We start from the raw sequence: 25369 nt of genomic DNA on the forward strand, positions 1-25369 counted from the left end.
GTAGTGCCATCAGAGACTCCCAACAAATGTTGGGTGGCACTTTAGACGCCATTCTAGCGTATCTCTTTAGTAAGTCAATTCCGGTAAAGATAAGATAGTCCCTAATCCCGATCTACACGGTTGTCAGCCGCGATGGCTTTATGATCTCTCCGCCTAGGTAGGGGATTGGAGCGATCTCACTCACCGGCCCAGCTGATGGACATCGAAGGTCTGGTGTACGGATAGACAAGTTCACCGAGCTAAAGATAGACTAACTTTGATCGTTAATATCCGAAACAGCATCCGAACAAATGGTAAGCAACTAATGCTGCAGTGGCGGTGATGGTGGAGGAGGACTGGTTGTCCAGTCGAGACCGCGATTGACTTGGCCGCCTTCACGTGGGCCGACGTCATGGGGTCCTTCGCCCATTCACGAGCTCGTTGCTTTTCTTCATCTGCCACCCTTGGGGCCCGGTTTCATCGCCAGGTTTCTGGTTGATTTCCATAGTACTGCCTCTCTTTCCATCCCACCGGTTTCGATTATGATCTATTTGATACCCCCGGGAAATATTGAGCTGTTTCGAAGCTCTCCTTGATGCCCGACCTCCCTTGCTGACCATACAATTCAGCGTACGCTGGAAACACCGAAGCACCACAGCGTTTCTGCCTGCATTATTACCCCATCGGAGCCCCCAGACCATGCCTGACTCTCCTTGATTACTCATATCCAACTGACCGTGTTTCTCTACTCTACTCTCACTTGTGGTATTGCTGGTGCACCTATCGCTGGCCGTCACAATGACAAACGGGCCCATCCACACCTACGGCTCAACATGTTTTCTCACTGAGGATGACCCTAACCCCTTCTCATGGCTTTCACAATATGAACCGCCCGTCGTTCGTCCGCAATTTTTTTACACGTCTGCGCTTCCGATCGATGACCCGTTGGCTGCCCTGCCACCTCCGACTGGCGGTCAAGGAGCTGGGAATGACAGAGCTCCGCTTCAACCATTCTCAGTTAGGGATAACGCGGCCCTGGAGGATGCCTGGAAGCTGTTACAACAAACTATAAGGCAGAAGCATGCTGGGAAATCCAACTTTCAGTGTCGTCCCCCGTCAACCAGAAATTCGGGGATAGATGTACCAGGACGGGAATACCCCGTCGAGCCGGGACGAAAGAAGCACAAGGGGCTGCATGGCGATGCAACCTTTCTTGGCGTACAAGGTGGTCAAATCAATATTCCTTCGCGCTCTTTGGATGACCAGCTGCCACCAAACTTCAGAAACCGATCTAGAAACGAAGCTGGAAAGTCAGACGTAAACAACAAAGTGTCCCGAGAAAGGTCGCGCACGCTTGGCAGTAGCTTAGATGATGGCTCTATATCCGGCGCAGCCCTACGTCGGAAACGTGAACCACCTTTCGGCAACAAGATTGATACAGTAGAGACCAGAGCCAGAGAATTACTAATGAATGATGATACAGCACCTGGTGGCACAGAAAGTACTAGCCCGCGAAGCTGTCCCTCACGCGATGCGAGCATCAGCGGCTCCCCCTTTGCTAGGGCTCCCATCTCCCAAGCTCACAGCCCTTTGGGCCGGTCGGTTGAATCTCTTTCGTCAGAACCTCCAATTGAGTCACCAGCGGCACCCAAACCGTCTGGCTTAAGAACGGCGGTCCGTCGGGGCTCCGTCAACGAGACTGATGGTGAAGCTGGAGGATCCACCCAGGATGAGCCGCAGCGCAAAGTCCCCGTGGGCGCGTCCCGGCTTCACCTTGTTGAACTACCAAGTCTGAAGGTATGGCATTTTCTCGTCTTCTCTGTCCATGCCTCTGGCCATGGACTCGTCAGAGGCTAATTTGTGGCAGATGAAACCGATTTACTGGAGTCCTCTGCATGACATATCGAACGTTATCCGCGCAACGTGGTTCTACAAGAACACCATGCTACCCGTGGAGACGGAGCTTGCCAATAAGCTGGAAGATGGCTACAATTATCTGAAGCCGTGGACCGAAACATGGCAAGATGAACTCAATAGCTGCGTTGAAAACGGTGCCGATGCCGAAATGAAGATCGTTCACAGACTCTGGCCGAAAGAGAACACGACCAGACCCCCCACAGCCGTGGTTGTGTCTGGCTCCGATACTTCAAGCCCCACCGCACATCTGTCAAATGAATGCAAGAGCAAAGGGACAGAGAGCATGACACTGGATGCCAATCGAGCTGCTGGTGGTACCTCTGCGCACTCCGAGACCATCAAGCCATTCTTGAATTCTAGTGTCATCTATGCCGATGGGAGAAACGCACAAATTCTCCGACCAAGCCTTCTTCCATCTGTGTCGAGGGGACGCAAGCCACTCAGTGCAATCCGTAAAGGGAGACAAATCGGCATTCCTGTGGTTCGTGGTTTTAGTAGGCGATTGTGGGACCGAATACATCCCAGCAAACCCAGCCCAGTAGACGTGAGGAACTATCTTCGCAGTACTCAGTCTCGAGCGATGTCGACGACATCCGGGGAGCCTATTTGCTATGCATGCGCGATAGAGGAGTTGCGACCCGCTCCAACAGACCTGGTGCTGGTCATACATGGGATTGGCCAGAAACTATCGGAGCGGATGGAGAGTTTTCATTTCACGCATGCCATCAACGCCTTTCGGAGGCAGATTAATGTCGAATTAAACAGCGAGCCAGTCTGGCCACATGTACGCCCAGGCCATGGAGGCATCATGGCCCTGCCTGTCAATTGGCGGTCTACCCTGTCTTTGGATGAAGCCAATCTTGAGTCTCCTGCGGCGGAAGATCCTGCTGCGAATCACTACTCGCTTAATGATATCACGCCGCAGACGATCCCGGCTGTCAGGTCCTTGATTAGCGATGTCATGCTGGACATCCCGTACTATTTGTCCCATCATAAGCCTAAGATGATACGAGCAGTAGTCAAAGAAGCGAATCGCATCTTTCGGCTGTGGTGCGAACATAACCCAGGATTTCAGCAGGAGGGCCGAGTTCATTTGCTCGCACATTCCCTAGGGAGTGCCATGGCCTTGGATATTCTCAGCCATCAGCCGACGAGGATTCCTTCCTTCGATTTTTCCAAGACCAGCATTCACGGGGACATATTCGAGTTCGACACGAGGAATCTGTTCATTTGCGGCAGTCCGGCCGGATTCTTCCTCCTTCTCAACAAAGGCAAGACTAGACTCTTATCTACCTTGATCAGCATGAACTAACAGTCGGCGCAGCGAACCTATTGCCACGACGAGGCAGAGACAAACCTGGCTGCGAAGGTGATGACCGACTCCGTGGCGTAGCAGGGGAGGCAGACACATATGGCTGCTTAGCCGTCGACAACCTGTACAACATCATGCACACCACCGATCGTAAGCGCCCCTGGCATATAGCCCATGCCTTCGTACTAACACTATCCAGCAATCGCCTATCACGTCAACGCCATCGTTGACAGCGATCTCGCCAATTCCCTTAGACCCGCCTCCATCCCAACCTCCGCCGCATCTTTCTGGCAATCCGTTGGCAGCGTGTTCCGCTGGAGCACACCTCCAGCTCTGATACCCTCCACTGCGACCGTCCCCACCCGTCCATCAACCCTCAACAAGCTCCCCACCAACGTCGAACTAGAAACGCACGACTTTACACGGGAAGAGATAGCCGAAAAACGCATGTTTCTTCTCAACGACAACGGTCAGATCGACTACTTTCTCTCTGGTGGCGGGGGGCCTCTGAACATCCAGTATCTGAACATGCTCAGTGCGCATAGCAGCTACTGGACCCTGACCGACTTTGTCCGCTTCCTCGTCATTGAGATAGCCCGTAAACAGGGTCGAGATTACACCCTGCCGGTACTCCGGGCCGCGAAGAAGAAGGGCTGGAAAATCCACAAAGGCTAATCTACTTCATGATCCCCTCAACTTATTAAGGGTTTTGGAATTCTCATACAAGTCATCCAATATTTCTTCTCATTTAATTCTCGATTTGTCTTCGAACAATTCTCCCCTATTTTCGTGAGATTGGTTTGATCGTTGCGAACTTGGTCCTTGCTTCTTGCTTGGTGGTAGCGTTACCCTTATTTGGTGTCCTGAAGACACAGAAGCGTACGCAGACGCATACACAGAACATATCTTCTTTGCCATGTTTTAACATTGGGTACTGCTATGGAGCATCTCGGGTGGGATAGGATAGGTTTTGAATACGTGGCGCAATATATTTGAATACTACCTTTGGAAAGAATCACTGCCTAATCAATCTAGCCGACTTCAAAGACTATGGAGTATCATGACGCTCATTCCAAAAGTATAGAGTTGTAAGATAACAACAACCACACTATCCCAAGGAGCACCAGATGGAGCAACCGCCTATTGGAAAAAGGTTCAGATCAATTCTCCGGCACCACAGCCCCCATCATCAACGCCTCCACCAGCATCCCCTTCTCAAGCTTCCCAGCTCCAGACCGCAGTACCAAAAGCGCATTAGCACTCGCCAAGCTACCCACTCGGGAGCTCCGTTGTCCCACGCCTCCCATTCCCGTACTCATGGCATAGAGCCGGCCATCCTTACGCGACGCCGTCACAATAGCCCGGTGGTATTCGGTGCGCTTAGCATCCACCGGGAATGGATGCGCCAGGGACACAGATACCAGGGGGAGACCCAAAGGTGGAGATATCCCGGCGGGTGTGATCTGTCGTTGTTCCATGCCCATGAGCTTGTGGAGGGAGGGAAGCACGAAGAGGTTGAGGGTGACGAGTGCGGAGGCTGGGTTGCCCGGCAGGGAGAAGATGAGTTTTGTCTCGCGTTCTTGTTGCTGTTGTTGTTGTTGTTCTCCTTGTGTGGATGAGGAGGAGGATGGTTTGAATGGGATGGTGGCAAAGGTGGTGGGTTTGCCTGGTTTCATGGAGACCCGACCGAAGTGGATGGTTCCGCCGAGGGATCGCTCGATGGTGGGTTTGAGGAGGTCGAGTTCGCCCATGGAGACGCCGCCTGTGGTGATGATTACGTCTACGTTTGTGTGGGCTTTGCCGACACCGCGAAGAGCGTCGCGGAGACTTTGTTCGAGTTCTCCCGCAGGAGTGTCGCGGGCAATGCCGAGGTCGACGGTGGGGAAACCCCAGGAGGTGAGGCAGGAGAGAAGAGAAGGGCGGTTCGAGTCACGGATTTGACCACCCTGGAGCTTGCGAGGATCGTTGTGTTCAACGAGTTCGTCGCCGGTGCTGAGGACTCCGATGCACGGTTTCTTGTAGACTTTCACCGTTTTGGTCCCTGTCGCGGCGAGAAGCCCGATCTCGCCGCCTACAGAGGTGATGAGGTCGCCTTGTTGGAGGATGCGCGAGCCGAGAGCTACATCGCTGCCTGGTTCGCGGACGTTCTCTTGCGGCTTAATGTCGCCAGTCAGGATCTCCACGGTTGCTTCTTCTTGGCCGTCTGGGGTCGATGAAGCGAGGACGGTATCTTCGACCATTACTACGGCGTTGGCGTTGGGCGGGAGTGGTGCTCCGGTGGTGATTCGGGCGATGGTACCGGGTTCGAGCGGAGTGAGAGTCCCCCCTTCGTTGGCGTGGGTGATAGAAGCAACGGGGAAGATGCCCTTGGTGCTAGGTCCGGCATCTGGGGATTCGGGTGCAATGACGGCGTATCCGTCCACGATGCTGGCTCGGTATGCCGGCACGGCTTCCCCGGCGTAGACATCTTCGGCAATGACGGATCCAACAAGAGCGGTTGTCACAGGGGCTTCGATGATCGCTGGTTCGGGCGTCTGTTGACTGATTATTTTGAGCGCTTCGTCGACGGAGAGCATCGGGTATGGGGATTCTCGGTATCGACGGTTTGGTCCGGCATTTGGATCGTTTGACTGTGGTCGTTCTGATGGAGATGTATGCGCCCGAGGGGCGGCATGTCCGTGCCCATGATCGTGGCCATGGGAATGGCTGTGATGACCATGATGGTGGTGATGGTGATGATCCGCTTTGCTACCAGAGGGAGACGCAGCGGACACTCCTGCCTCGGCCTCTAGCTTTTTGACCCCGCCTGCGTGGATAGCTCGAGAATTTGCCCCAGCTGCCTGGCTACATGCATGGGGCAACAACTTGATGATGGCTTCAAGGTTTTCTTTGGCACCTTTCGGAGACCCAGGTACAGTGATGACCAGGGTCTTATCTCGCACACCTGCAACAGGCCGGGACATCATCGCAACTGGTGGTGCCCGTTAGCAGCCAAGACACGCAACATCGTGGTGATCACCTTACAGGGCGTGACTTTCAATGAAGCCGCAAGCATGCCGTGACTGAATAGGCCTAGTCAAAACCAGTCCATCGGATCTATAGGAAGTTATTGGGAAAAACTTACACCAGGCCAGATGCATGGCGCTGGATGAGAGGCGACACAGCCTGTCGAACATTAGCAATGGAACAGGGAAGGTCCAAAACAAGAGAAATGCCAACCTCCGGTGTAATGTCCTTAGTAGCAAATCCAGTACCACCACTGACAATCACAAGATTGACCCAATTGGGGCCGTCTGTCCAGTCACAGACGGAGCGTTGAATTTCCAGCACATTATCGGGAACGATCTTGATAGCGGGCTGGCCCCAGTTATTCGCCCCTTCGGTTGCGAAAACGGTGGTGAGGGTGTCTCCCACTTTGTCGGTGGAGGGATCTTGAGAGGCAGTGTCGGAGACAACCAAGATGGCCGCTTTGAGGGAGTTGTCTGCCATGTTGATTTGGTGATGGGGATGTGGAAGCTCGTCGGGATGGTGGGGCAGAAAGTGCTCTACTGTACTCCGTATGAGAAGTGCGGATGGGCGACTGATAGATAGGCTGGCCGGAATGGGGACCCGCGACGCCTTCTTGCATGCAGCCAGCAACGCCACAGCAAGTTCCAGCTCACAGGGAAAATCTATAGATCGGTATATTTTGTGGTTCAAGTATTCTCATGATATCTCCCAAAAGTTACTATACACCCTCTTCACGCATTTGCCCATCAGGCAAAGCAGCAAGACTTTCAATGCAATTCACGCATAGCCAACCGTTCTACAGTCAAATCGAATCCATGCGCCCAATGCGGCCTAAAGGTAGGACAAAGAACAAAAAAGTGAAGACAAGAATGATATAGGTCGTACAGATCATCCCCATCATAGCCCTCTACGCTCCATCAATATTCAAGCAGCAGCCTCGAAGTCGACCGCTTTTCCTCCAATCAGGAGTCCAACAATCAAGCCGAACAGACCCAGGACGGAGCTAAAGATCTCAACAACGAGGATCTTGACGAACCTATAGTGCGCATGGTTAGCTGCCACTCTCGCAATCGAATGGTAAGGCAACGAACAAGCTAGGGTCAGCAGCATCAGCCAGGGCAGCACCACTTCCATTGATACCGACGGAGATACCGCAAATCAGATTGCAGGCGCCCACGGTGATACCGCCCCAGAACAGCGCATATCCGGTATAGTAGTTGCTGCCAGAGAAGAGCGCATCGCCTTCGACAAGGTTGAGCTTCGAGGAGAAGACGATGGCCATGATGACACCATAGATAGCCACAACTTCACAGAAGATAATGGAGATCAAGTTCTTGGTGCGAATTCTGGGCGCCTTGACACCTCCTCCAACGATCGATGAGCCGGTCAAGAAGATACCCCTGCCGGGATGATATTAGCATCCCACCTCTGTAGCCAGACACGCAAAGCCATACCATGAAGCACCAACAACCGACAATCCAATGCACATAGCAATTCCAAAGTTCGCCCAGGCGTACGGAGACACCGACTCGAGGAAGTAGCCGACCTAGACCGGGTTAGCGGGTGTCGAATAATCACTGCAGGCCTTGGGGTTGCTGCATACATCGAAATGATCACCATCACCGCGGAAGAGCAGATCTAGTCATCAAGAGAGCCCGAGTTAGCGTATGAACGGAGGCCGCCGCTTCAGCGAGTCGGGTTACTTACACACTGCTATCAATACAACTAACACGGTTGCAAGACTGGCAGGGTAGTAGCGACCCATGATGAACCCTCCGCTTACAACACGGACTGAGCGCTGGAGTATATCGAGAAGACAATCGGCGAGGCCCCAGGGAGGTGAGGAGGAGTCGATAGGAGCAAGTCGAGGACCGGAGGAGCTCTTGACCGAAGCGTGTAGCTGGAACAAGCCGCAACTACAGCGGGAGGTCAGGCCGGGCCGGGGTTAATCCGCGGGCGTGTGCTTGTCGGTCCATTCACCATCCATCATAATACGAATACATAATACTGTCAAGTTCCCCGGACCGATCCATGGGTCGAGCTCTCCTCCAGTCGACCCTCTGAACCTCCTGCACGACTGTCCGGTCGTCTTTCCCAATACCTCTTGACACCCCTCGGAGATCCGCCCTCCCCACTATATGTCCTTGTATTCCTAGTGCCTTTCCATTTTCACTAGCCCACCGCCTGAACACTTGTCGACTTTGCGACCTGCCTCCGTTACTACCCCTGATTCCGCCGCTCCTCCCACGACTTTCACAACCATGGCATCCACCTCCGGGGTCGGGTCGTATTCGAACCCTTTGAAGAAATTCAAGTACGTCGGGCTTGCAGTCTACGCCTAGGCCGTCTTAATAGGCGACTAATCGAATCGCAGGCTGGTATTTTTGGGCGAGCAGAGTGGTACGGACAACCTCTGCGACAATACTTCACCCATTGACGCCACCCGGTCTCTGACATCTGCGTTACAGTTGGGAAAACCTCGTTGATCACGCGGTTCATGTATGATTCGTTTGACAACACGTACCAAGCCACCATTGGAATCGATTTCTTGTCAAAGGTATACCATGCCTGGTCGACTGCATCCTTTTCAGAGCAAGCCCGTATCTCGCCGTTCCCACCCGGCTCTCGTCATTTCCCGTGCGCCCGCGCTGTTCCTGTTCCCGGAGGCTAATTCGCATTGTTCGTCTTAGACTATGTACTTGGAAGATAGAACCGTTCGCCTTCAACTTTGGGACACGGCCGGTCAAGAGCGATTCCGTTCCTTAATCCCTTCCTATATCCGCGACTCCAGCGTCGCTGTTGTGGTCTACGACATCTCCAACGCCAAGTCCTTCCAAAACACTCGAAAGTGGATTGATGACGTCCGTGGAGAGCGCGGAAACGATGTGATCATTGTCCTGGTTGGCAACAAGACCGATTTGAACGACAAGCGCGAGGTCACAACGGCTCAGGGCGAGGAGGAAGCAAAGAAGAACGGCTTAATGTTTATCGAGACGAGTGCGAAAGTCGGGCACAACGTGAAGCAGCTCTTCCGGAGAATAGCGCAAGCACTCCCGGGCATGGAGGGTGAAGGCAACCGCGGAGACAACCAAAGTCCGTTTTCATCCCCACCCCGACTATAGCCACATGCCTGAATACTGACGAACTCTTTACAGTGATTGATGTCAACATCACCCCGAAAGAGACTACGACCAACGATGGATGCGCCTGTTAGATGCTGTACTCACTAATTTCCCAGAGGGTCATTCCTACCGCTCGCGACCCCTTTATCTGTGCCTGAATCTCAATGATGAGGCTTGAGATTGTCCATAATGCTCTTCGTTCTCAAGATGTACATTTTTTTTTTCTTTCCCGTTCCAGGTGAATAGCGTGTTTAGATCAAGCTTGAGAATTTCTTTTCTTCTTTTTCTACTCTTCGATTCGTCCTTGATTTCCTTGAGATTTTGCCCCGAAATCCAACACTTGACGGAAGAACCAGGCGTTCGGTTTCTGCATTGACATCATATTGCATTGACCCGCGGCATCCCGGGTTTGCATTGTTTTGCGTTCGTCTTGTGCGCTTACGACCATCGTCAGAGATGCTGCTACGATTTTGTTAAAATTACTACCACTGCAGACGGCGGCATTCGTGCACTTGCAGGGTCGTGGCAGGAAAGATTCTGCTCGAGTTGGTGGCTTTACGAAGTGCCGCGGCTGTCGTCGTATGATCAACGGATTGGACAGCTGGGTCCTGTCCACCACTGTTAACTGGCTAAATGGAATCGACACTAGGCCTGAGGCGTAAAATATCGATGAGGGCCCCCAAATCAACCCCTGAGTGAGATTTCAGTGGCAGTAGGCAGGCAATTAGGCATTAGCATTGGTCGTACTCGTATTGTGGCTTGGCAAACATCGTTCAACCATGATGTACGTACTACATCGGCAGTCTAGTAGCTCCTAGTTGAAGGGACCCATCGTGAAGGGAGTGGACGGGAGAAAAAGGGAGTCGAGCAGATCAGACCACAATGGAAGAATGGCGGTCTTGCCAACAGAACAGGGCACTGGTTGTGACCATGTACTACCATGAAGAGATGTAGCAAGTGCTCTGAACCAGGACGTCATGCGGCGCTGGGCAGTGACAGGGTCTGTTCCAGCAGCAGAGCGCCATCAAACAGGCATCGATCGGCAGGCGGATCGCCCGGCTAATCGCGCCCCTGTGCAGCCCGCAATTGGGCGCCAGCGCCACTTAAACACGCCCGTCCTTCCTCGTCCTCGTCTCCGTCGTCGCCCGTCACCTTCCATTCCTTTTCCTCTTTCTGTCGCTCCCTCCCACCACCAACCCCCCCCATCACATCAGAAACCCACTTCTTCTGGATATCTCTGCCCCCGGCGATAGCAACCATGGGGTTATCAACCCGTCTTCTCCGCATCCCGCGGCCAGAGGTGTGTTTCAATTCCCGTTGTGTCTGCCCCCCGAATCCATGAAAATTTAGGATGGGAGCGAGACCCCGACCGACCCGTTGCCCGGTCGCTCACTGAATGAGGCTAACCATCGCAACCCGGCTGCCCGGTGACCTCACACAGACCTTCCTCTACGTTATGAGCCTACAGACGGGCGCCTCTTTGATCACCCTGTCGTTGCTCCTCAACAAAATCAGCGGCCTTTATGGCTTACTCGCCCTGTTGACCGGTTACCATCTATCCCCCGTGCAGCTGTCGATGTACCTCTACTCCCTCCTCGCTCTCGGCCTCACTGCCTACCTCTTCCCGCACATCCGGAAACAATCTCCGTTACAATGTCTTGCGCTCGCCTGGCTCTATGTCTTCGATAGTTTGATCAATGCCGCCTACACTGCGGCCTTCGGTGTGACGTGGTTCCTCGTCGTCTCTCAACATTACGACAACGGCAGCGCCTCGGGACCCGGTGGCGAGACCATCGCCCAGACCGCCGGCTTTACAAGCCCCAAGTATGCCTCCAAAGGAGATGGCGATCACTACGCAAGGAGACCGGACCCTCTCGGCAACGCTGTGGCGCAGCCGGAAAGTTTCCAAAGCATCCTAATCATTTGCTCTCTCTGGATCGTCCGCGCCTATTTCGTCTTCGTCATGCTTGCCTTTGCGCGCCAGGCCCTACGCCTCCACATCGCCGTGCCTCGTCATACCCAACTTCCGACCCACAGTCGCAATACTTCCATCGCCAGCGTCGCCAGTGTTGCGGACATCGACCGGGAGCCCTTCTCACCGTATAGCCCTGATGGTCAAGGGTGGCAGGGAAAGCTGGGGCGCATCATGATCGGCATTGGTCGCAACTACTGGCTTGGTGAAGACGAGGAAGGCGGCAACTGGATGGTTACCCTTGGCCGCCGCTTCCGGGCTCGTGGTGAAGACACCGAACTTCCCGGCCCTCTTGAAAGGGAGAGAAGACGTCGTTCCGGGACCGGTCCTCCCCAGCCTTCCCCGTCAGCCTTTCAAGCTGTAGCCCTGCAATCGCCGATTCATGAACACACCCCAGGAGCGAACGTGAAGATGCACGGCTGGAACGAGGGCAGGTGATTTGCGATCGTCTGACATTGGGGTAACATCTGAGCCTCCTCAGACTTGTCTCAATGGCATTTTTCAAGCCTGTTAAAGGTTCCAGAGAGCATCTGGCAGACAGGCTTTGTGTCCGTCCGCCATACTCCGCAGGACGATGATTGCGCGCTTCCTGTTGACCATGCCGCACTCTGCTGTGGAGAGGCTCGGATCGCTGTAGCCTCTTCCTTCTCTACCCCACCCATCTTGCATGGTTTCTTTTCAACCCTGTTATTATATATGCCGAAATGATCTACATACACTGTTTATGAATTGGGGAAACGGGGGACATGGGTCGGCACGGTGACATTTCATCACTTTCGCCTTTGGCTTTCACAACGACCTGGCTTCGACGAGACGGCGGTCCAGGCGCGCGAAAGGTCCGAGCTATTTGGGAGCACCATGATTGGGAAGATGAACATAATGGCTTTAAGGAGGGTCTTGTCTTGCCCAATGTGGACTTGGCGTCTGGGGACCTGTACATTTGTATCGACATAGGGATGGTTTGTTTACGGCGTCTTCAGGGTACATTTCTGTTGCATGATGCTAGGGATTTGCATATATTGACCACCATATTTGGCCCCGAGAAGAGCACTATATATTTTGTATGCAAGACATAGATACCCCAGGTACACCTCGCCGACTCGATTTGTCTTGCGATTGTCAATCCGTGATTTATATTCCGTCCATTGGTGTACATTTCCGAGTAATCCCCGAATTTTCTCGCCCGAGAGAGGATGATCAGTCATGTGGCAGGTCTAGAGCGAATCCCGTCAGAAATCCCGGTAATCCAGGCATGTGCTGTAACTACGGAGTATATATATCCGATCCGGGTGAGGGATATCCAAAGAAGGGAAAAGAGATGAAGAATATAAAGGTAGAGATACCGAATCAAAAATGGGATACATATCATAGTAGATAGAGTAAAGGGTGGTTTCCCACACGACAAAGAAATCTTAATGCATTATCGCATTGTTTCATTATTCCATCGTTATCTACTTCCGCAAGTCCCGCTCCGCACGGTTCCCCAGATCGTTACAAAACGTGCTTGGAAATCGCCCGGCGGTCGGCATTCCGAGCAAAAGCCGCAACTGCAAATGCCTGAGGAGTCAGGCCCTGACAAAAGTGACGTGCTCGAGGACCAGTCACGAGATCCCCGCACTTGTCCTCATTGGGTGTGTTTGCTCGGTTACACTGTGGCTGTTTGCATCGATGTCGTGATCGCAATCCAATCAGAGGGGGGCTAATCCAACCCCGATGGCGGAGAAGGGCCCCAAAAGTCTATGAGGAGCAGAACCATAGCTCTCTCTGGGACGGAGTCTGTAGAAAAATTTAGGGGAACACGGCTGAGTGTGAAGCTAAAATTCCCATGTCTTTAGCTTGATTCCCTCCTCTCTCCTTTCTCCTTCCTTCCCTCGTCAACCTCATCTATTGAACTCGATTTGAGTGGGGAGTCACCGTATGCGGTGATATCCATTTCTCTCTACTACAAGGACCATCCCACTTCCTGCGCATTTCGCAGCGAAGCCAGTAATTGTCAATATGGCGTCCGTTTCGACTGCGGGTGAAGCAGGTAGGTCGTCCTTATTTGCACGATTGCATTTTGACTCGGCAGTCAATTCGTCTGTCATCTTGTCCGAGTGCTAATCAGTCGTCTCATGGTTCCAGTGGCGAGAGTCGCCTACCTGTCCAGCGATGTTGTTCTCTCCGTTCAACCATCGCTGCAGGCTGATTCTTGGTTCTCCAAGACCCTCAAGACCCTAAAGGCAAACAATGCTCGCAGCGTCCTGCCAAGAGGTGTCACTGACGTAAGTTATATTGAGCTTGGCTCTCTAGGGTGGGCTGTACGAGTGGCAATCTAACAATCCGCATAGGTGGTGGCCGTTCGTTACAATGAAGATCCCCTCCTTTCCGCTTTCCATCCCCTGCAGGCAGGCAATGCGGTGTCTGTTGTCACCACCTCCTCCACTTTGCTCTCCTCTATTCCCCACCTTTACCGCTTGGCGAACAGTCCCGTCGTCATCCACGTCGCTTTGGAGCCCTACCCATTCCCAGACTATTCCGTGATCAGCTCTATCCGGCAATGCGGATTCACTTTCCTGCATTCCGAGACGGTCCAGGAGGCCCAGGATATTGCCATCACCGCCCATGCCTTGGCCCGCAAGTCCGGAAAGGGTGTCATCCATTTCTTCGACCCCGCCAACTCCGCTCGCGACGATGCTATTGCCGAGGAAGATGCCGAGGTCCTCCGGTCCCTTCTCAATCTGGGCGGAAGCGCTGTCACACATACTTCTGGCCTGGGTGTCCAAACGCTGTACACTGATTCTGGCCGGGTTGCCACGGTGTCTGAGGATGCCGTTGAGAGCGCCACCAGCCAGGCCGAGGGCACTTCCACCCCTGTCCGGGCGACACAGACCCCCTCGAGCCTTAGTGTCGACAATTCTTCCGTTGGCTCCTCGCGCAGGGACAGCAGCGTCGATAGCCGCGCCACTAGCTCGGCTGCCACAACCATTGATGCTTCGTCGACACGGCCAGTCAGTGCCGCAGATATCTTTGAATGGACTGCTCAGATCTGGAAGGGGCTTTCGGACGCAGTCGGGCGCAACTACCGTGCCATCGAGTACACTGGCCCCTCTGATGCCAAGTCCGCGATCTTTGTCTTCGGCTCGACCGGCGTGTTCGTGGATGTCCTGGGCAAGGAGGAGGCTACCGGTGAGCTTGGAAATGTCGGCTTGATCACTGCACGCTTGTACCGTCCCTGGGTCGGAGGCCAGCTTGTCAACTCTATTCCCAGCTCGGTTGAGAAGATTGCCGTGCTGGAGCAGGTCCGCAAGACCACGAAGTGGGGTCCGGCGTTCATGGATCTCCTTTCGAGCCTTTCACCGTCGGCCACTGGCCGGCCCACCCCCCAGATTGTGGGCTACAGACTGGGCTACGTCGAGCCCTCTACCGCCGTTCAGGCTCTCCGTGGCATTGTGCAGAACCTGAGCTCTTCTTCGCCCATCCAGAACCTCGAAATCGGAAGCTCGAAGGTTCCGTCCATTGAGCCTGCTCTTGAGCAGCCCCACGTTGAGAATGCCTACCTCAAGATCCTCAACCAGCTTTTTGGCGAGCGTCTGCACATTGCCAACCAGCTGGGTTCGAAGAACGCGGGAATTTCTTCTACTATTGCTGCCAGCCCCGAATACGGATTTGGTGCGCTGACGGCCAGACTGGAACACCGTCAACGCTTTATCCGGGAAGTGGAAGAAGCGTCGAAGGCTACTACCTTCGCCACTGATGTTCCCAGGTCATGGCTCTCCAAGTGGGCTCTTAGTGCTAGTGACGCCTCCAAGGCCAACAAGTTGGCCCCTGATGTCATTGCTCGCCTCTCCAACGATGGCTCCAAGCTTGCTAGACAGCTCCTGGAATCCAAGAAGCTGTTCTACGATGAGTCCCTGTGGCTCATCGGCTCTGATGCCTGGGCCTACGATCTCGGAAACTCCGGTGTTCACCATGTTCTCGCATCTGGAGCTAATGTCAACATGCTCGTCATCGATTCGCAGCCTTACTCGGAACGCACCGCTACCGACCCCACTCGCAGAAAGAAGGACATTGGATTGTATGCCATGAACTACGGTAACGCATATGTTGCCTCCGTTGCCGTTTACGGCTCCTACACTCAGGTCCTCCAGGCTATGGCTGAAGCTGAGCAGTTCAAGGGCCCCTCCGTTGTGGTTGCTTATCTGCCTTATAACCAGGAGAACGACTCTGCCTTGACTGTGCTCCAGGAAACCAAGAAGGCCGTTGACCTTGGTTACTGGCCCTTGTACCGCTGGAACCCTGGCAACGACGAGAACGGCGAGCCCAAGTTCTCTCTGGACTCCGACCGGATCAGGCGTGAGCTTGAGGAATTCCTCCGCCGGGATAACCAGCTCACCCAGCTCATGAACCGTCACCCCAAGTTTTCGGCTGCCCTCTCCGAGTCCTATGGCACTGAGGTCCGTTCTCTGCAGAAGCGCAAGGCCAAGGACTCCTACGAGAAGCTTCTTGAGGGTCTCTTTGGTGCCCCCCTGACCATTCTCTTCGCCTCTGACAACGGCAATGCGGCGACCCTGGCGAAGCGTCTTGGAAACCGCGGTCGTGCTAGAGGCTTGAAGACCATGGTTATGGCCATGGATGACTACCCTCTCGACGATCTCGCCACCGAAGAGAACGTGGTCTTCATCTCCAGCACTGCGGGTCAAGGAGAGTTCCCTCAGAACGGTCGTGGCCTTTGGGAGTTTGTGAAGAACACCGGTGACTTGGATCTGTCGTCCATCAATTACTCTATCTTCGGTCTTGGTGATAGCCACTACTGGCCTCGCAAGGAAGACAGAATCTACTACAACAAGCCTGCCAAGGATCTTGATGCTCGTATCGCCTTCCTTGGTGGACGTAAGCTGACAGATATTGGTCTCGGTGATGACCAAGATCCCGATGCCTACCAAACTGGTTACTCCGAGTGGGAGCCTCGTCTCTGGCAGGCTCTGGGTGTGGACAAGGTTGAAGGCCTTCCGGAAGAGCCTACTCCATTGACCAACGAGGATATCAAGATCCAATCCAACTACCTGCGTGGTACCATCGCCGAGGGGCTGCTGGATGAAAGCACCGGCGCTATCTCGGCCAGTGATCAGCAATTGACCAAGTTCCACGGCACCTACATGCAGGATGATCGTGATGTCCGAGACGAGCGCAAGGCCCAGGGTCTTGAGCCTGCTTACAGCTTCATGATCCGTTGTCGACTTCCGGGTGGTGTCGCTACCCCGCTTCAATGGCTTCAGATGGATGCTATCAGCAGCTCGCATGGTAATGAAACCATGAAATTGACGACGAGACAGACCTTCCAGTTCCATGGTGTCATTAAGCGCAATCTTCGTGGCGCAATGCGCGCTATCAACAAGTCGCTGATGACCACCATCGCAGCTTGTGGTGATGTCAACCGCAACGTCATGTGCAGTTCCCTCCCTGAGCTTTCCTACTTCCACCGCGAAACCCACGCCGTCGCCCAGAAGATCAGCGACCACTTGCTTCCCTCCACTACGGCCTACCATGAGATCTGGCTGAAGGATGATGACGACAAGAAGGTCCAGGTTGCCGGTGACGCCGTTGTTGACCATGAGCCGCTGTACGGTCCCACCTATCTTCCTCGGAAATTCAAGATCACCATCGCCATCCCCCCTCACAACGACACTGATGTCTACGCTCACGATATCGGTCTGATCGCCATCAAGGGCGCCGATGGACACTTGGAGGGTTTCAACATCACTGCCGGTGGTGGTATGGGTGCTACCCACAACAACAAGAAGACCTATCCTCAAACCGGACGTATGTTCGGTTACGTGCCTGCTGATCAGGCTCACATTGTCTGTGAGAAGATTATGCTGGTTCAGCGTGATCACGGTGACCGCAAGAACCGCAAGCACGCTCGTCTCAAGTACACCATCGACGACATGGGTGTGGCTGCCTACAAGGAGAAGGTCGAAGCCCTTCTTCCCGAGGGCTTGCGCTTCGCTGAACCTCGCCCCTTCAAGTTCGTTTCGAACGTCGATACCTTCGGCTGGCTGAAGGACGAGAAGGGCCTTAACCACTTCACCTTCTTCATCGAGAACGGACGTATTGAGGATACCGCTGACTTCAAGATGCGTACTGGTCTGCGTGAGCTTGCTAAGCTCGACAAGGGCGAGTTCCGCCTCACCGGTAACCAGCATCTGATCCTTTCCAACATTGAGGATGCAGACCTTCCTGCCATTAAGGAGCTGATGGCTCAGTACAAGCTTGACAACACCTCCTTCAGCGGCATGCGTCTGTCTTCGTCTGCCTGTGTTGCCTTCCCCACCTGTGGTCTTGCTATGGCCGAGTCCGAGCGCTACCTGCCGGTCCTCATCTCCAAGCTGGAGTCCACCCTCGAGGAAGTGGGCCTGGCTAGCGATAGTATCGTCATGCGTATGACTGGTTGCCCCAACGGTTGTGCCAGACCTTGGCTTGCCGAGGTTGCCTTCGTTGGTAAGGCGTATGGTGCTTACAACATGTATCTCGGTGGTGGTTACCACGGACAGCGTTTGAACAAGCTGTACCGCTCTTCCATCAAGGAAGACGAGATCCTTGAGATCATGAAGGATCTTCTCCGCCGGTACTCCAAGGAACGGAACACTGACGGTGAGGTTCCTGAGAGGTTCGGAGATTGGTGTATCCGTGCGGGCGTCATCAAGGCGACGACCGATGGACAGAACTTCCACGACGGAGTATGTTATCCCTTTGACACAAACTGCTAGACGCATCACTAACAACTTGCTATAGGTTGCTGAAGATGACGAAGAAGAGTAGACGTTGGATATATCCGGAAAAGTGGCTGTAGGACTCGGCATTTTGTGATATTGTTATATATCTTCAAGAACGCTTATGATTTTTACGACGATACAGCTGTTCTGTACATACTGTTGATGACCAAACATTGTCGCATCTACATTTTATAGCTGGAGTATTAATTGTAAAATGTACATCTTCACCGGAGCTTGCTTGGTAATGTCCTTGACGGTAGTATGCTGTTAGTTTTCCATAGTATGTATATGAGGACCAGCTGTGTCAGAGGCCACCATGCTCTCACTGATTATGAGGTTAATTCAACGACTACTCAATGCTGGGATTCCAGTAGAATCACCAGCGCTTGATTCATGACTCCCAATGTATATACTTTCGAAAGTAGAAAGCGGTGTAAAGCACCGATTCTGCCCGCGGGCAGCTTATCAAACCTCCGCCTCCGATAAAGCAAAAAAAGTTGCAAAAAAACGACCCCCCGCGAAGACCGCACGCCATTGCCCGAGCGAAACCCCTCTCCTCTCCCTTCCAACCGCCTTACTACACAGCCACACCTTTCCCTTCATGCCACCACCCTCATAAACAAACCCAATCAACCAACCACAACCCGACACCCCCCATGGACCCCTCCGACGACCCCGTCGTCGCATCCTACGACATCTACCTCACCGACTCCGACATCTCCCGCTACGTGCTACAATACCTCGACCGACCGACCGGCTCCTCCTACGACGACCGCCACGGCCAAAAGCCCACCTCCTTCCGGCTGAAACCCAAGACCGGCCTCGTCGAAGTCGACGTCCCGATCAACACGCGCGTCAACTACGACGTCAGCAAGGGATTGCGGTACGGTGATGCGTTGAAGAAAAGCCGTAGTGCTCGCGAAGGCGGCGCATATGGTATGGCCGGCGGGTTTAGTTCCGGGGGTGCTGGGACGGGGGGCGCAAAGGTGAAGATGGAGGCTGAGGTCGCGGAGCAGGATACGAAGGGTGATACGGCCTCCTTGTTGAAGGTTCAGACGCTTGGTGGGAGGATTAAGGGTCCTGAGGATGGGGATCCGGTTTATATGTTGGCGGCATTTCGGGGACGTGAGTTTTTCCTTATCCTTTCTTTCTTTCTTTCTTTCTTGCCTTGGAATGGGATGGGATGTGGCTAATTGGTGCTGATGATGGGGTTTAGAGAATTTGCATCTTTCGCCTGTGTCGGCTGTTGTGCAGTTACATCCGCAGCTTCATCATCTAGATGCCTTGGACGAGATCCCGACGAAGGGGAAAGGCAAGGCCAGGAAGGAGGGAGAGGAGGATCGGCCGGGTGAGAGTGAAGCTAGGGCGATCGATGTGAAGATTAAGGCCGCCGAGGATGGAGAGGCGGCGCAGGTTGCGGGCAATCTGGACCTTTTGAAGAAAATGCAGGATGAGAAGTGGAAGGATTATGAGTGGGTTGATGCTGAGGTGAGTTCCCGATCTATGTGGTCCCCGGGATGCAGGCTAATGCGGGTGTTGTTAGACGGAGGAATCGTGGCAATTGTACGAAAACTACATGATGCATCAGGACGTGGAGGGTTTACCCCAGCTGCAGTCGGCGATCGATAGCGAGGATTATCTGGATACGATGAGTGCGCCGCGAATTGATCCTGCAAGACCGGAGATGACAGGCTGGGCGATGAAACAAAACCGCAAGAAGCAGCAGCAGGGAGAGGGAGGCGCTGCTGAGGGAAACACCGAGGAAGGTTGATAGAACTGAATTGGCTTCGAATACCATACATAAAATTACGAATTCTAAATGACTTGCATATATTCTTGCACCGTGGCCAGTAATAGTAAATGCGGGTGGCAGTATGGAGTACCTCAAGTCTTGAGTTTACGTAGTGGAGAACAGACTTTAGGAATAGTCGGGCAACCATGTTCCTCTGTTTGAACAGGGACTGGACTTGGATGCAGCTCCAGGATGTCCATTGGGAGCCATTGCCCGAGAGCACCAATTCTGGATTTGCCATCGAGCTCAACATTGCTGAAGGAATCGGATCGAAAGGCCGTAGATGCGCCGCCAGCCAATGAGCGTCGTTGAAACCTCCAGTAAGCTTCCAGAACATCACGTGCGTCTCACGTGCCTTATCGCCCATTCGGGGCGGTGGACCAATTTTCATTTCCGTCCGCCGAAGTCTCCGCTCGACTCGGCGCATCCAGTATTTCTCTCTCGCCTTCACGCCTTTTTTTCTTCCCTCTCGTCCTCCCCATCCCCCCATCCTCCGTCCCTTTCCTATTCCTTTCCCTTCTTCTGTCGTTGGAGGGCTGCAGGACGGCTTGTCAGATTGGATAGATGTCCATCGTCTGACGGCTTTCTCATTCTGGGTCACTCGAATCCATTTTGCATCTATCTCTTCCCTCTTTTCATGACTTCAGACGTCTCGTTTAGTTCGCGATAAATCGTCCTTGTTTTCTCTCTCTAATTGCCAATAATCAGTTATATTCATCTAATTGTCAATCATCGCGTCTAACGGTGTTCGTGTATCATGTTGTCCCGAGTTGCTCTTCAGAAAAACGCCTTCGCTCGCCTGCGCCTAGCCAAGGGGCGCTCGGTGTTGCCCTCCACCGCACCATTGAGACTTCATTCTCATTCGAGTCGACCCATCTCCCTTACGAACACATCGGCAAACATTACCCAGGAACGTTCTCGTCGGCTATCCTTCCAGTCTAGTCGGAACCTCGCCACTGCTGCAGACCAGTCCGCAGTCGACCAAGCGTCTTATGGATCCTTCGAATCTCCCGCATACAACCCCGAACGGTATTATGATCACCAGCTGTCCTCCTTTTTCTCGCCCATTGCCCATGATTTCGATCCCTCATCCTTAGTCATTGTGAATGATGCCCTCCAAACGAAACCGAAGGTGCTGCGGAGGGTGAAGGGTCTTGGTGGCGATGAAGAAGAAATGCTGGCAAACTTTGATCTGTCCCTTAGACTCCATCGGTATGACCGAGCGGCTATCCTTCTCACTCGGCTCAGAGGATATTATCCGGTCGCGTCTTCTAAGTATCTTGCTCTTCACAATCGCTATCTTGAGGGGATGGTCGGCCAGATGATCTTGACAAGGCAGCATAACTTGGTCCTACCCATGCAGAAGTTCTTCGAGGTTGATCTACCGGCCTCCGGAGTGATTCCGGATGCAACGACTTACGCAATCATGATTCGGATGGCGCTGCGTATGTTCCACGGCACGAAACGTGATAGAGCGGTGCGTAGATACTGGGACTTTGCGAAGAAGGCATCTCTTGAGGAAGATGTTTTGGCGGCTCCAGTTCTCTCGGAATTAGAAATCGGAGAATTGTCAGAGGTTAGTTGTCTTTCCGTTCTATGATGCTGCCAGTGCATCTGCCCGTGTTTACGGCTCTCTCTATGGCAAAGGTCGCTAACCACAGTCTGTCGCATAGATCTGCTCCTCGGACATCCAGCGCGTTTCAATGGGTAGCTTGGAATCGGACACGGCACCTGAAGGCAATGGCCAATCGGATACACTCAAAGACGTCCCTGAGATCAAATCTGTTGAACAGAAGGGTCTGGGTCTCTCATCTTTGAAGGAGTCGCTCTCGCTCTTCTCCAATGCTTCGAAAGTGCCCGTTCCCGCGGAAGGCGAATTTTCGCCGGAAGAGGCTCAGGAACTCTACAATCTATCCAGGCAGCGACAACTTGAAGCGGATTCTATACAAGCAGCGTTGAACCGGTGGCGGCAAGAAAACACCGACCGGAAGAAGGCTGGACTCGATACCACCGGAAGCGAGAAGCGCTTAGGCAACATCATCAACCAGTGGCACACTGATTTAGTCACCAGAATTGAGGAGGAACTCAAACTTGTTGAGGAGGCGGAGTCGAAACCCCCTCGGAATACGGAGGAGACTGAGCGTTGCGAATACGGAGTCTTTCTGCGCTGCGTTGATCCAGATAAGCTGGCAGCCCTCACCATCCTCAGTGTTTTGTCTTCATTTGGCCGAGGAGGAATGGACTCCGGGCTGAAGCTGGCTTCGCTTGCTACTGGTATCGGTTCAGAGCTGCATGATGAGTTTCTGGCGGAACGGACCCTTCAGAAGGAGGCGACAGCTGAAGCTGGCAAGGTTAGAGCGATCAAACAAACCCTCGCGATTCGCAAGCAGAAGGACGGCCGGGCACGGTGGCACACAATCGTCCGCAATCTCGAGAAGGATGACCCTACCGTTGCTTGGTCACCTCGCGTGAAGGCGAAGGTCGGTGCCGCCTTGATGAGCTTTCTTTTCGAAGTCGCCAAGGCTCCTGTCAAGATCGAAAACCCGGAATCGAAGAAGATTGAGATGTCGATGCAGCCTGCGTTTCAACATGCTTATCAAATCACCTGGGGAAGACGTGCAGGTTTCATCCATCTCCACCCTGCGATTGTCAAGATCGTCACCAAGGAGCCCACATCTGACCTCCTGGGTCGCCATCTGCCCATGCTGTGCAAACCGCGCCCATGGAAGAGTATGAATGATGGTGGTTACCACGTTTATAAGAGCCACCTGATCCGCACGACCCCGGGTGAAACCTTGCAGCCTGCATATGTGAAGGCAGCGCTGGAGAACGGTGGATTGGAGCAAGTCCGTCACGGTTTGGATATTCTCGGCACCACCGGATGGGTTATCAACGAAGCTGTTTTCAATGTTATGGTGGAGGCTTGGAATTCTGGAGAAGCTATCGCCGACCTCGCCCCGTTGGAGCCCAATCTGCCTCACCCCCCTAAGCCGTCTCCCGAGGAGGGGTATGAAGCCGAGAAGAAATGGGACAACGACATGCGTGAGATCGAGAACCGGAGGGCTGGTTTCCACTCCCAGCGGTGTTTCCAAAACTTCCAGATGGAGGTGGCTCGGGCGTACAAGAACGATACATTCTATCTGCCCCACAACTTGGATTTCCGCGGACGCGCCTATCCTCTTCCTCCTTATCTCAACCAGATGGGTGCGGACAATGCGAGAGGGCTGCTCCTTTTCAGCGTGGCCAAGCCGCTCGGCGCCAGTGGTCTGAGATGGCTCAAGGTTCAGATTGCCAACCTGTCTGGATTCGACAAGGCCAGTCTTTCAGAGCGAGAAAAGTTCACCATGGACCATCTGGACGATGTGCTTGATTCGGCAAACAACGGTTTACACGGCAGACGTTGGTGGCTCAAAGCCGATGACCCGTGGCAATGCTTGGCTGCCTGCTGTGAGTTGAGAAATGCGCTCCAGCAAGCCGATCCCACCCAATACGCGTCACGCCTGCCGATCCACCAAGATGGTTCTTGCAATGGATTGCAACACTATGCAGCTCTTGGTGGTGACAAGATTGGTGCTCAGCAAGTCAACCTGGAACCGTCCGATCGCCCATCTGATGTGTACACTGGTGTTGCCGAGTTCGTTAAAGAGGCTGTTGCCCGGGAGGCCGCTCAGGGTCACAGCGTGGCTAAGTTCTTGGAGGGAAAGATCACCAGAAAGGTGGTAAAGCAGACCGTCATGACGAACGTTTATGGTGTCACTTTCATGGGAGCCATGAAACAGGTTCGCAAGCAGCTTATCGACCACTATCCGGAGCTGTCACAGGAACAGAAGCACCAGGGAGCGATTTACATCGCGCGCAAGGTTTTCGAGGCCTTGGGCACCATGTTCAACGGTGCGCATGATATCCAGTACTGGTTGGGCGACTGTGCCAGTCGTATTACCCAGTCTCTGGCCCCGGATCAAATCGAGCAAATTGCGAAGGAAGCCATGACCCCCGAGTCCGCCAAACAGATCGAGGACCCGACGAAGAAGTTCCGGTCGACGGTGATCTGGACCACCCCGCTGGGGCTGCCTGTGGTCCAGCCATATCGGGTTCGCAAGGCGCGCCGTATCCATACCACGCTTCAGGATCTCAGCATCGTTGATGGCAGCTCCGGGGATGTCGTGTCTAAGCGCAAACAACTCCAGGCCTTCCCTCCCAACTTCATCCATTCCCTCGATGCCACCCACATGATGCTGTCGGCCATCGCTTGCCACCGGGCTGGCCTCCAGTTCTCCGCCGTCCACGATTCCTTCTGGACGCACGCCTGTGATGTCGACTCGATGAACCAATTGCTTCGCGAGGCGTTCGTTCGCATGCACTCGGACGACGTGGTTAAGAGACTGGCCGCCGAGTTCGAGGTCCGGTACAGCCAGAATCTGTTCCTCGCCAAGGTGGAAGCCTACAGTCCTCTTGGCCAGAAGATTCGGACCCTGCGTAAGGGGACGAAGGTGACCCAAAAAGCCACCAAGGTGCATGAGATGCTTGAAGAGCACAAGCGACAGAAGCTTCTGAGGTCGGAAGACCCGGAGCTGCAGGCCCAGGGCCGTGCCATGGTCACCCCGGCCAGCATCTTCGAGGAATTCGGAAGCGATGAGGATCTGGCCATCGCTAGTTCTCTGGGAGAGACGGCGGTCGGCCACGTGCCCGAGGATTTGGCGGCTGCGGAGCGGAAGATCTCAGGTATGGAGGCCGACCCTACGGATCCCGCCATCGAGACCCTTTTCCAGGGCTTCGACAATGTGCTGGGCGATAAGGCCGACCCTCACGAAGCGACGCCCGCGGAGGAGGAGCCGGCCCCGGCCAAGCGCAAGACCAAGGCCAAGGCCAAAACCTACGTGTACATCTGGCTCCCGCTGCGGTTCCGTCCGGTCCCGACCAAGGGCAGCTGGGATGTGACGCGGATCCGGGACAGCAAGTATTTCTTCTGTTAAAGGGCGGGAAGGCAATGCTTGCCCGTCGCACGGGCCACGGACCGTCTGCTTCCGGCGTTCTGGCACGGAACGCGATCTCGCTTGACCTTGTACTACTCCGATGCTCCGGATGGATGCTCGCTCTTGATATCCCCTTGTGCATTTATTGATCTTCTGGTTGTTCTTTTCGGGTGTCGAGTTTGACGTGGTTGAGCTCCCCTCTAATAATGGTTGTGATTGTTTTGGCATGGGTGCTGCATGGATTGCGATGCATGAATGAACGTGTACAGTCTGGCTTTTGTTTTGGGTATAAAATGGGGAATTACGGTGTATATAGCAGGGATGGATTTTTATTTGGGACACTGTATATAAATCTGTGAAGTGAATGTGACCTTGTGAGCACAGCAAAAACTCCCATTGGGCGAGAGACAGGGTCGGAGATAACCTGGATGCATGAATGCAGGCCGGGGCGGCGTGGGACATGGAGAGGGGAGGGGCGAGCCCTGCATGGGCCGAAGCGAAGTCTGGAGTCGGGCAGTGCGGAGTCTTAGTGTAGCAG

At 53.9% G+C, this 25369-nt stretch overlaps 9 protein-coding genes across 9 annotated transcripts; 7 read left to right on the top strand and 2 right to left on the bottom strand.

The window, feature by feature from the left end:
- Nucleotides 1-297: 297 nt before the first annotated feature.
- BO80DRAFT_421942 (DDHD family phospholipase) lies at nucleotides 298-4251 on the top strand. The gene is made up of 4 exons (XM_025718718.1): nucleotides 298-1776; nucleotides 1847-3167; nucleotides 3221-3358; nucleotides 3408-4251. The coding sequence occupies exons 1-4, from the start codon at nucleotides 778-780 to the stop codon at nucleotides 3881-3883; spliced, it is 2934 nt and encodes a 977-aa protein (XP_025579017.1). The 5' UTR covers nucleotides 298-777; the 3' UTR covers nucleotides 3884-4251.
- BO80DRAFT_374082 (bifunctional molybdopterin adenylyltransferase MobB/molybdopterin molybdotransferase MoeA family protein) lies at nucleotides 4192-6731 on the bottom strand. Its single transcript, XM_025716584.1, has 4 exons — nucleotides 6428-6731; nucleotides 6333-6373; nucleotides 6233-6270; nucleotides 4192-6179 (listed from the first exon to the last, which is right to left on the bottom strand). Exons 1-4 carry the CDS (start codon nucleotides 6695-6697, stop codon nucleotides 4369-4371), a joined length of 2160 nt encoding a protein of 719 aa, XP_025579018.1. The 5' UTR covers nucleotides 6698-6731; the 3' UTR covers nucleotides 4192-4368.
- Nucleotides 6732-6898: 167 nt separating this feature from the next.
- On the bottom strand, nucleotides 6899-8114 carry BO80DRAFT_374084 (H(+)-transporting V0 sector ATPase subunit c''). Its single transcript, XM_025716585.1, has 5 exons — nucleotides 7925-8114; nucleotides 7821-7855; nucleotides 7672-7763; nucleotides 7309-7617; nucleotides 6899-7253 (listed from the first exon to the last, which is right to left on the bottom strand). Exons 1-5 carry the CDS (start codon nucleotides 7980-7982, stop codon nucleotides 7142-7144), a joined length of 606 nt encoding a protein of 201 aa, XP_025579019.1. The 5' UTR covers nucleotides 7983-8114; the 3' UTR covers nucleotides 6899-7141.
- A 364-nt stretch (nucleotides 8115-8478) lies between these two features.
- On the top strand, nucleotides 8479-9431 carry BO80DRAFT_346875 (Rab family GTPase YPT6; the record flags this gene model as incomplete). Its single annotated transcript, XM_025715390.1, has 5 exons — nucleotides 8479-8531; nucleotides 8592-8617; nucleotides 8686-8774; nucleotides 8908-9310; nucleotides 9373-9431. 5 exons carry the CDS (start codon nucleotides 8479-8481, stop codon nucleotides 9429-9431), a joined length of 630 nt encoding a protein of 209 aa, XP_025579020.1.
- A 1166-nt stretch (nucleotides 9432-10597) lies between these two features.
- Nucleotides 10598-11749, top strand: BO80DRAFT_452227 (inositol phosphorylceramide synthase regulatory subunit KEI1; the record flags this gene model as incomplete). The annotated part of the gene is made up of 2 exons (XM_025721943.1): nucleotides 10598-10639; nucleotides 10781-11749. 2 exons carry the CDS (start codon nucleotides 10598-10600, stop codon nucleotides 11747-11749), a joined length of 1011 nt encoding a protein of 336 aa, XP_025579021.1.
- An 807-nt stretch (nucleotides 11750-12556) lies between these two features.
- BO80DRAFT_206586 (uncharacterized protein) lies at nucleotides 12557-13045 on the top strand. The gene has a single exon (XM_025714256.1). It carries the CDS (start codon nucleotides 12727-12729, stop codon nucleotides 13012-13014), a length of 288 nt encoding a protein of 95 aa, XP_025579022.1. The 5' UTR covers nucleotides 12557-12726; the 3' UTR covers nucleotides 13015-13045.
- A 30-nt stretch (nucleotides 13046-13075) lies between these two features.
- Nucleotides 13076-18294, top strand: BO80DRAFT_499485 (sulfite reductase (NADPH) subunit beta). The gene is made up of 4 exons (XM_025724189.1): nucleotides 13076-13340; nucleotides 13436-13575; nucleotides 13642-18030; nucleotides 18086-18294. Exons 1-4 carry the CDS (start codon nucleotides 13310-13312, stop codon nucleotides 18110-18112), a joined length of 4587 nt encoding a protein of 1528 aa, XP_025579023.1. The 5' UTR covers nucleotides 13076-13309; the 3' UTR covers nucleotides 18113-18294.
- Nucleotides 18295-18574: 280 nt separating this feature from the next.
- BO80DRAFT_499486 (uncharacterized protein) lies at nucleotides 18575-19888 on the top strand. Its single transcript, XM_025724190.1, has 3 exons — nucleotides 18575-19191; nucleotides 19283-19554; nucleotides 19610-19888. The coding sequence occupies exons 1-3, from the start codon at nucleotides 18723-18725 to the stop codon at nucleotides 19835-19837; spliced, it is 969 nt and encodes a 322-aa protein (XP_025579024.1). The 5' UTR covers nucleotides 18575-18722; the 3' UTR covers nucleotides 19838-19888.
- Nucleotides 19889-20272: 384 nt separating this feature from the next.
- BO80DRAFT_374097 (DNA-directed RNA polymerase) lies at nucleotides 20273-25216 on the top strand. The gene is made up of 2 exons (XM_025716586.1): nucleotides 20273-21434; nucleotides 21532-25216. Exons 1-2 carry the CDS (start codon nucleotides 20616-20618, stop codon nucleotides 24829-24831), a joined length of 4119 nt encoding a protein of 1372 aa, XP_025579025.1. The 5' UTR covers nucleotides 20273-20615; the 3' UTR covers nucleotides 24832-25216.
- Nucleotides 25217-25369: the final 153 nt, after the last annotated feature.

Source organism: Aspergillus ibericus (genome assembly GCF_003184845.1).
Source record: "Aspergillus ibericus CBS 121593 unplaced genomic scaffold BO80scaffold_5, whole genome shotgun sequence".
NCBI lineage: Eukaryota > Fungi > Ascomycota > Eurotiomycetes > Eurotiales > Aspergillaceae > Aspergillus > Aspergillus ibericus.

Coding starts and splice junctions, on each gene's coding strand:
- BO80DRAFT_499485 (XM_025724189.1), top strand. CDS start 13,310: ATGGCGTCCGTTTCGACTGCGGGTGAAGCAG. Junction 13,576..13,641: donor TGCCAAGAGGTGTCACTGAC/GTAAGTTATATT, acceptor CAATCCGCATAG/GTGGTGGCCGTTCGTTACAA. Junction 18,031..18,085: donor GACAGAACTTCCACGACGGA/GTATGTTATCCC, acceptor AACTTGCTATAG/GTTGCTGAAGATGACGAAGA.
- BO80DRAFT_499486 (XM_025724190.1), top strand. CDS start 18,723: ATGGACCCCTCCGACGACCCCGTCGTCGCATCCTACGACATCTACCTC. Junction 19,192..19,282: donor GTTGGCGGCATTTCGGGGAC/GTGAGTTTTTCC, acceptor GATGGGGTTTAG/AGAATTTGCATCTTTCGCCT. Junction 19,555..19,609: donor ATGAGTGGGTTGATGCTGAG/GTGAGTTCCCGA, acceptor GGGTGTTGTTAG/ACGGAGGAATCGTGGCAATT.
- BO80DRAFT_374097 (XM_025716586.1), top strand. CDS start 20,616: ATGTTGTCCCGAGTTGCTCTTCAGAAAAACGCCTTCGCTCGCCTGCGC. Junction 21,435..21,531: donor AAATCGGAGAATTGTCAGAG/GTTAGTTGTCTT, acceptor TCTGTCGCATAG/ATCTGCTCCTCGGACATCCA.
- BO80DRAFT_374084 (XM_025716585.1), bottom strand. CDS start 7,982: ATGGGTCGCTACTACCCTGCCAGTCTTGCAACCGTGTTAGTTGTATTG. Junction 7,764..7,820: donor GTGATGGTGATCATTTCGAT/GTATGCAGCAAC, acceptor AACCCGGTCTAG/GTCGGCTACTTCCTCGAGTC. Junction 7,618..7,671: donor TCGGTTGTTGGTGCTTCATG/GTATGGCTTTGC, acceptor TCATCCCGGCAG/GGGTATCTTCTTGACCGGCT.
- BO80DRAFT_421942 (XM_025718718.1), top strand. CDS start 778: ATGACAAACGGGCCCATCCACACCTACGGCTCAACATGTTTTCTCACT. Junction 1,777..1,846: donor TTGAACTACCAAGTCTGAAG/GTATGGCATTTT, acceptor AATTTGTGGCAG/ATGAAACCGATTTACTGGAG. Junction 3,168..3,220: donor CTTCCTCCTTCTCAACAAAG/GCAAGACTAGAC, acceptor CAGTCGGCGCAG/CGAACCTATTGCCACGACGA.
- BO80DRAFT_206586 (XM_025714256.1), top strand. CDS start 12,727: ATGCATTATCGCATTGTTTCATTATTCCATCGTTATCTACTTCCGCAA.
- BO80DRAFT_374082 (XM_025716584.1), bottom strand. CDS start 6,697: ATGGCAGACAACTCCCTCAAAGCGGCCATCTTGGTTGTCTCCGACACT. Junction 6,271..6,332: donor CGCCATGCATCTGGCCTGGT/GTAAGTTTTTCC, acceptor AGGCCTATTCAG/TCACGGCATGCTTGCGGCTT. Junction 6,180..6,232: donor TTCATTGAAAGTCACGCCCT/GTAAGGTGATCA, acceptor GGGCACCACCAG/TTGCGATGATGTCCCGGCCT.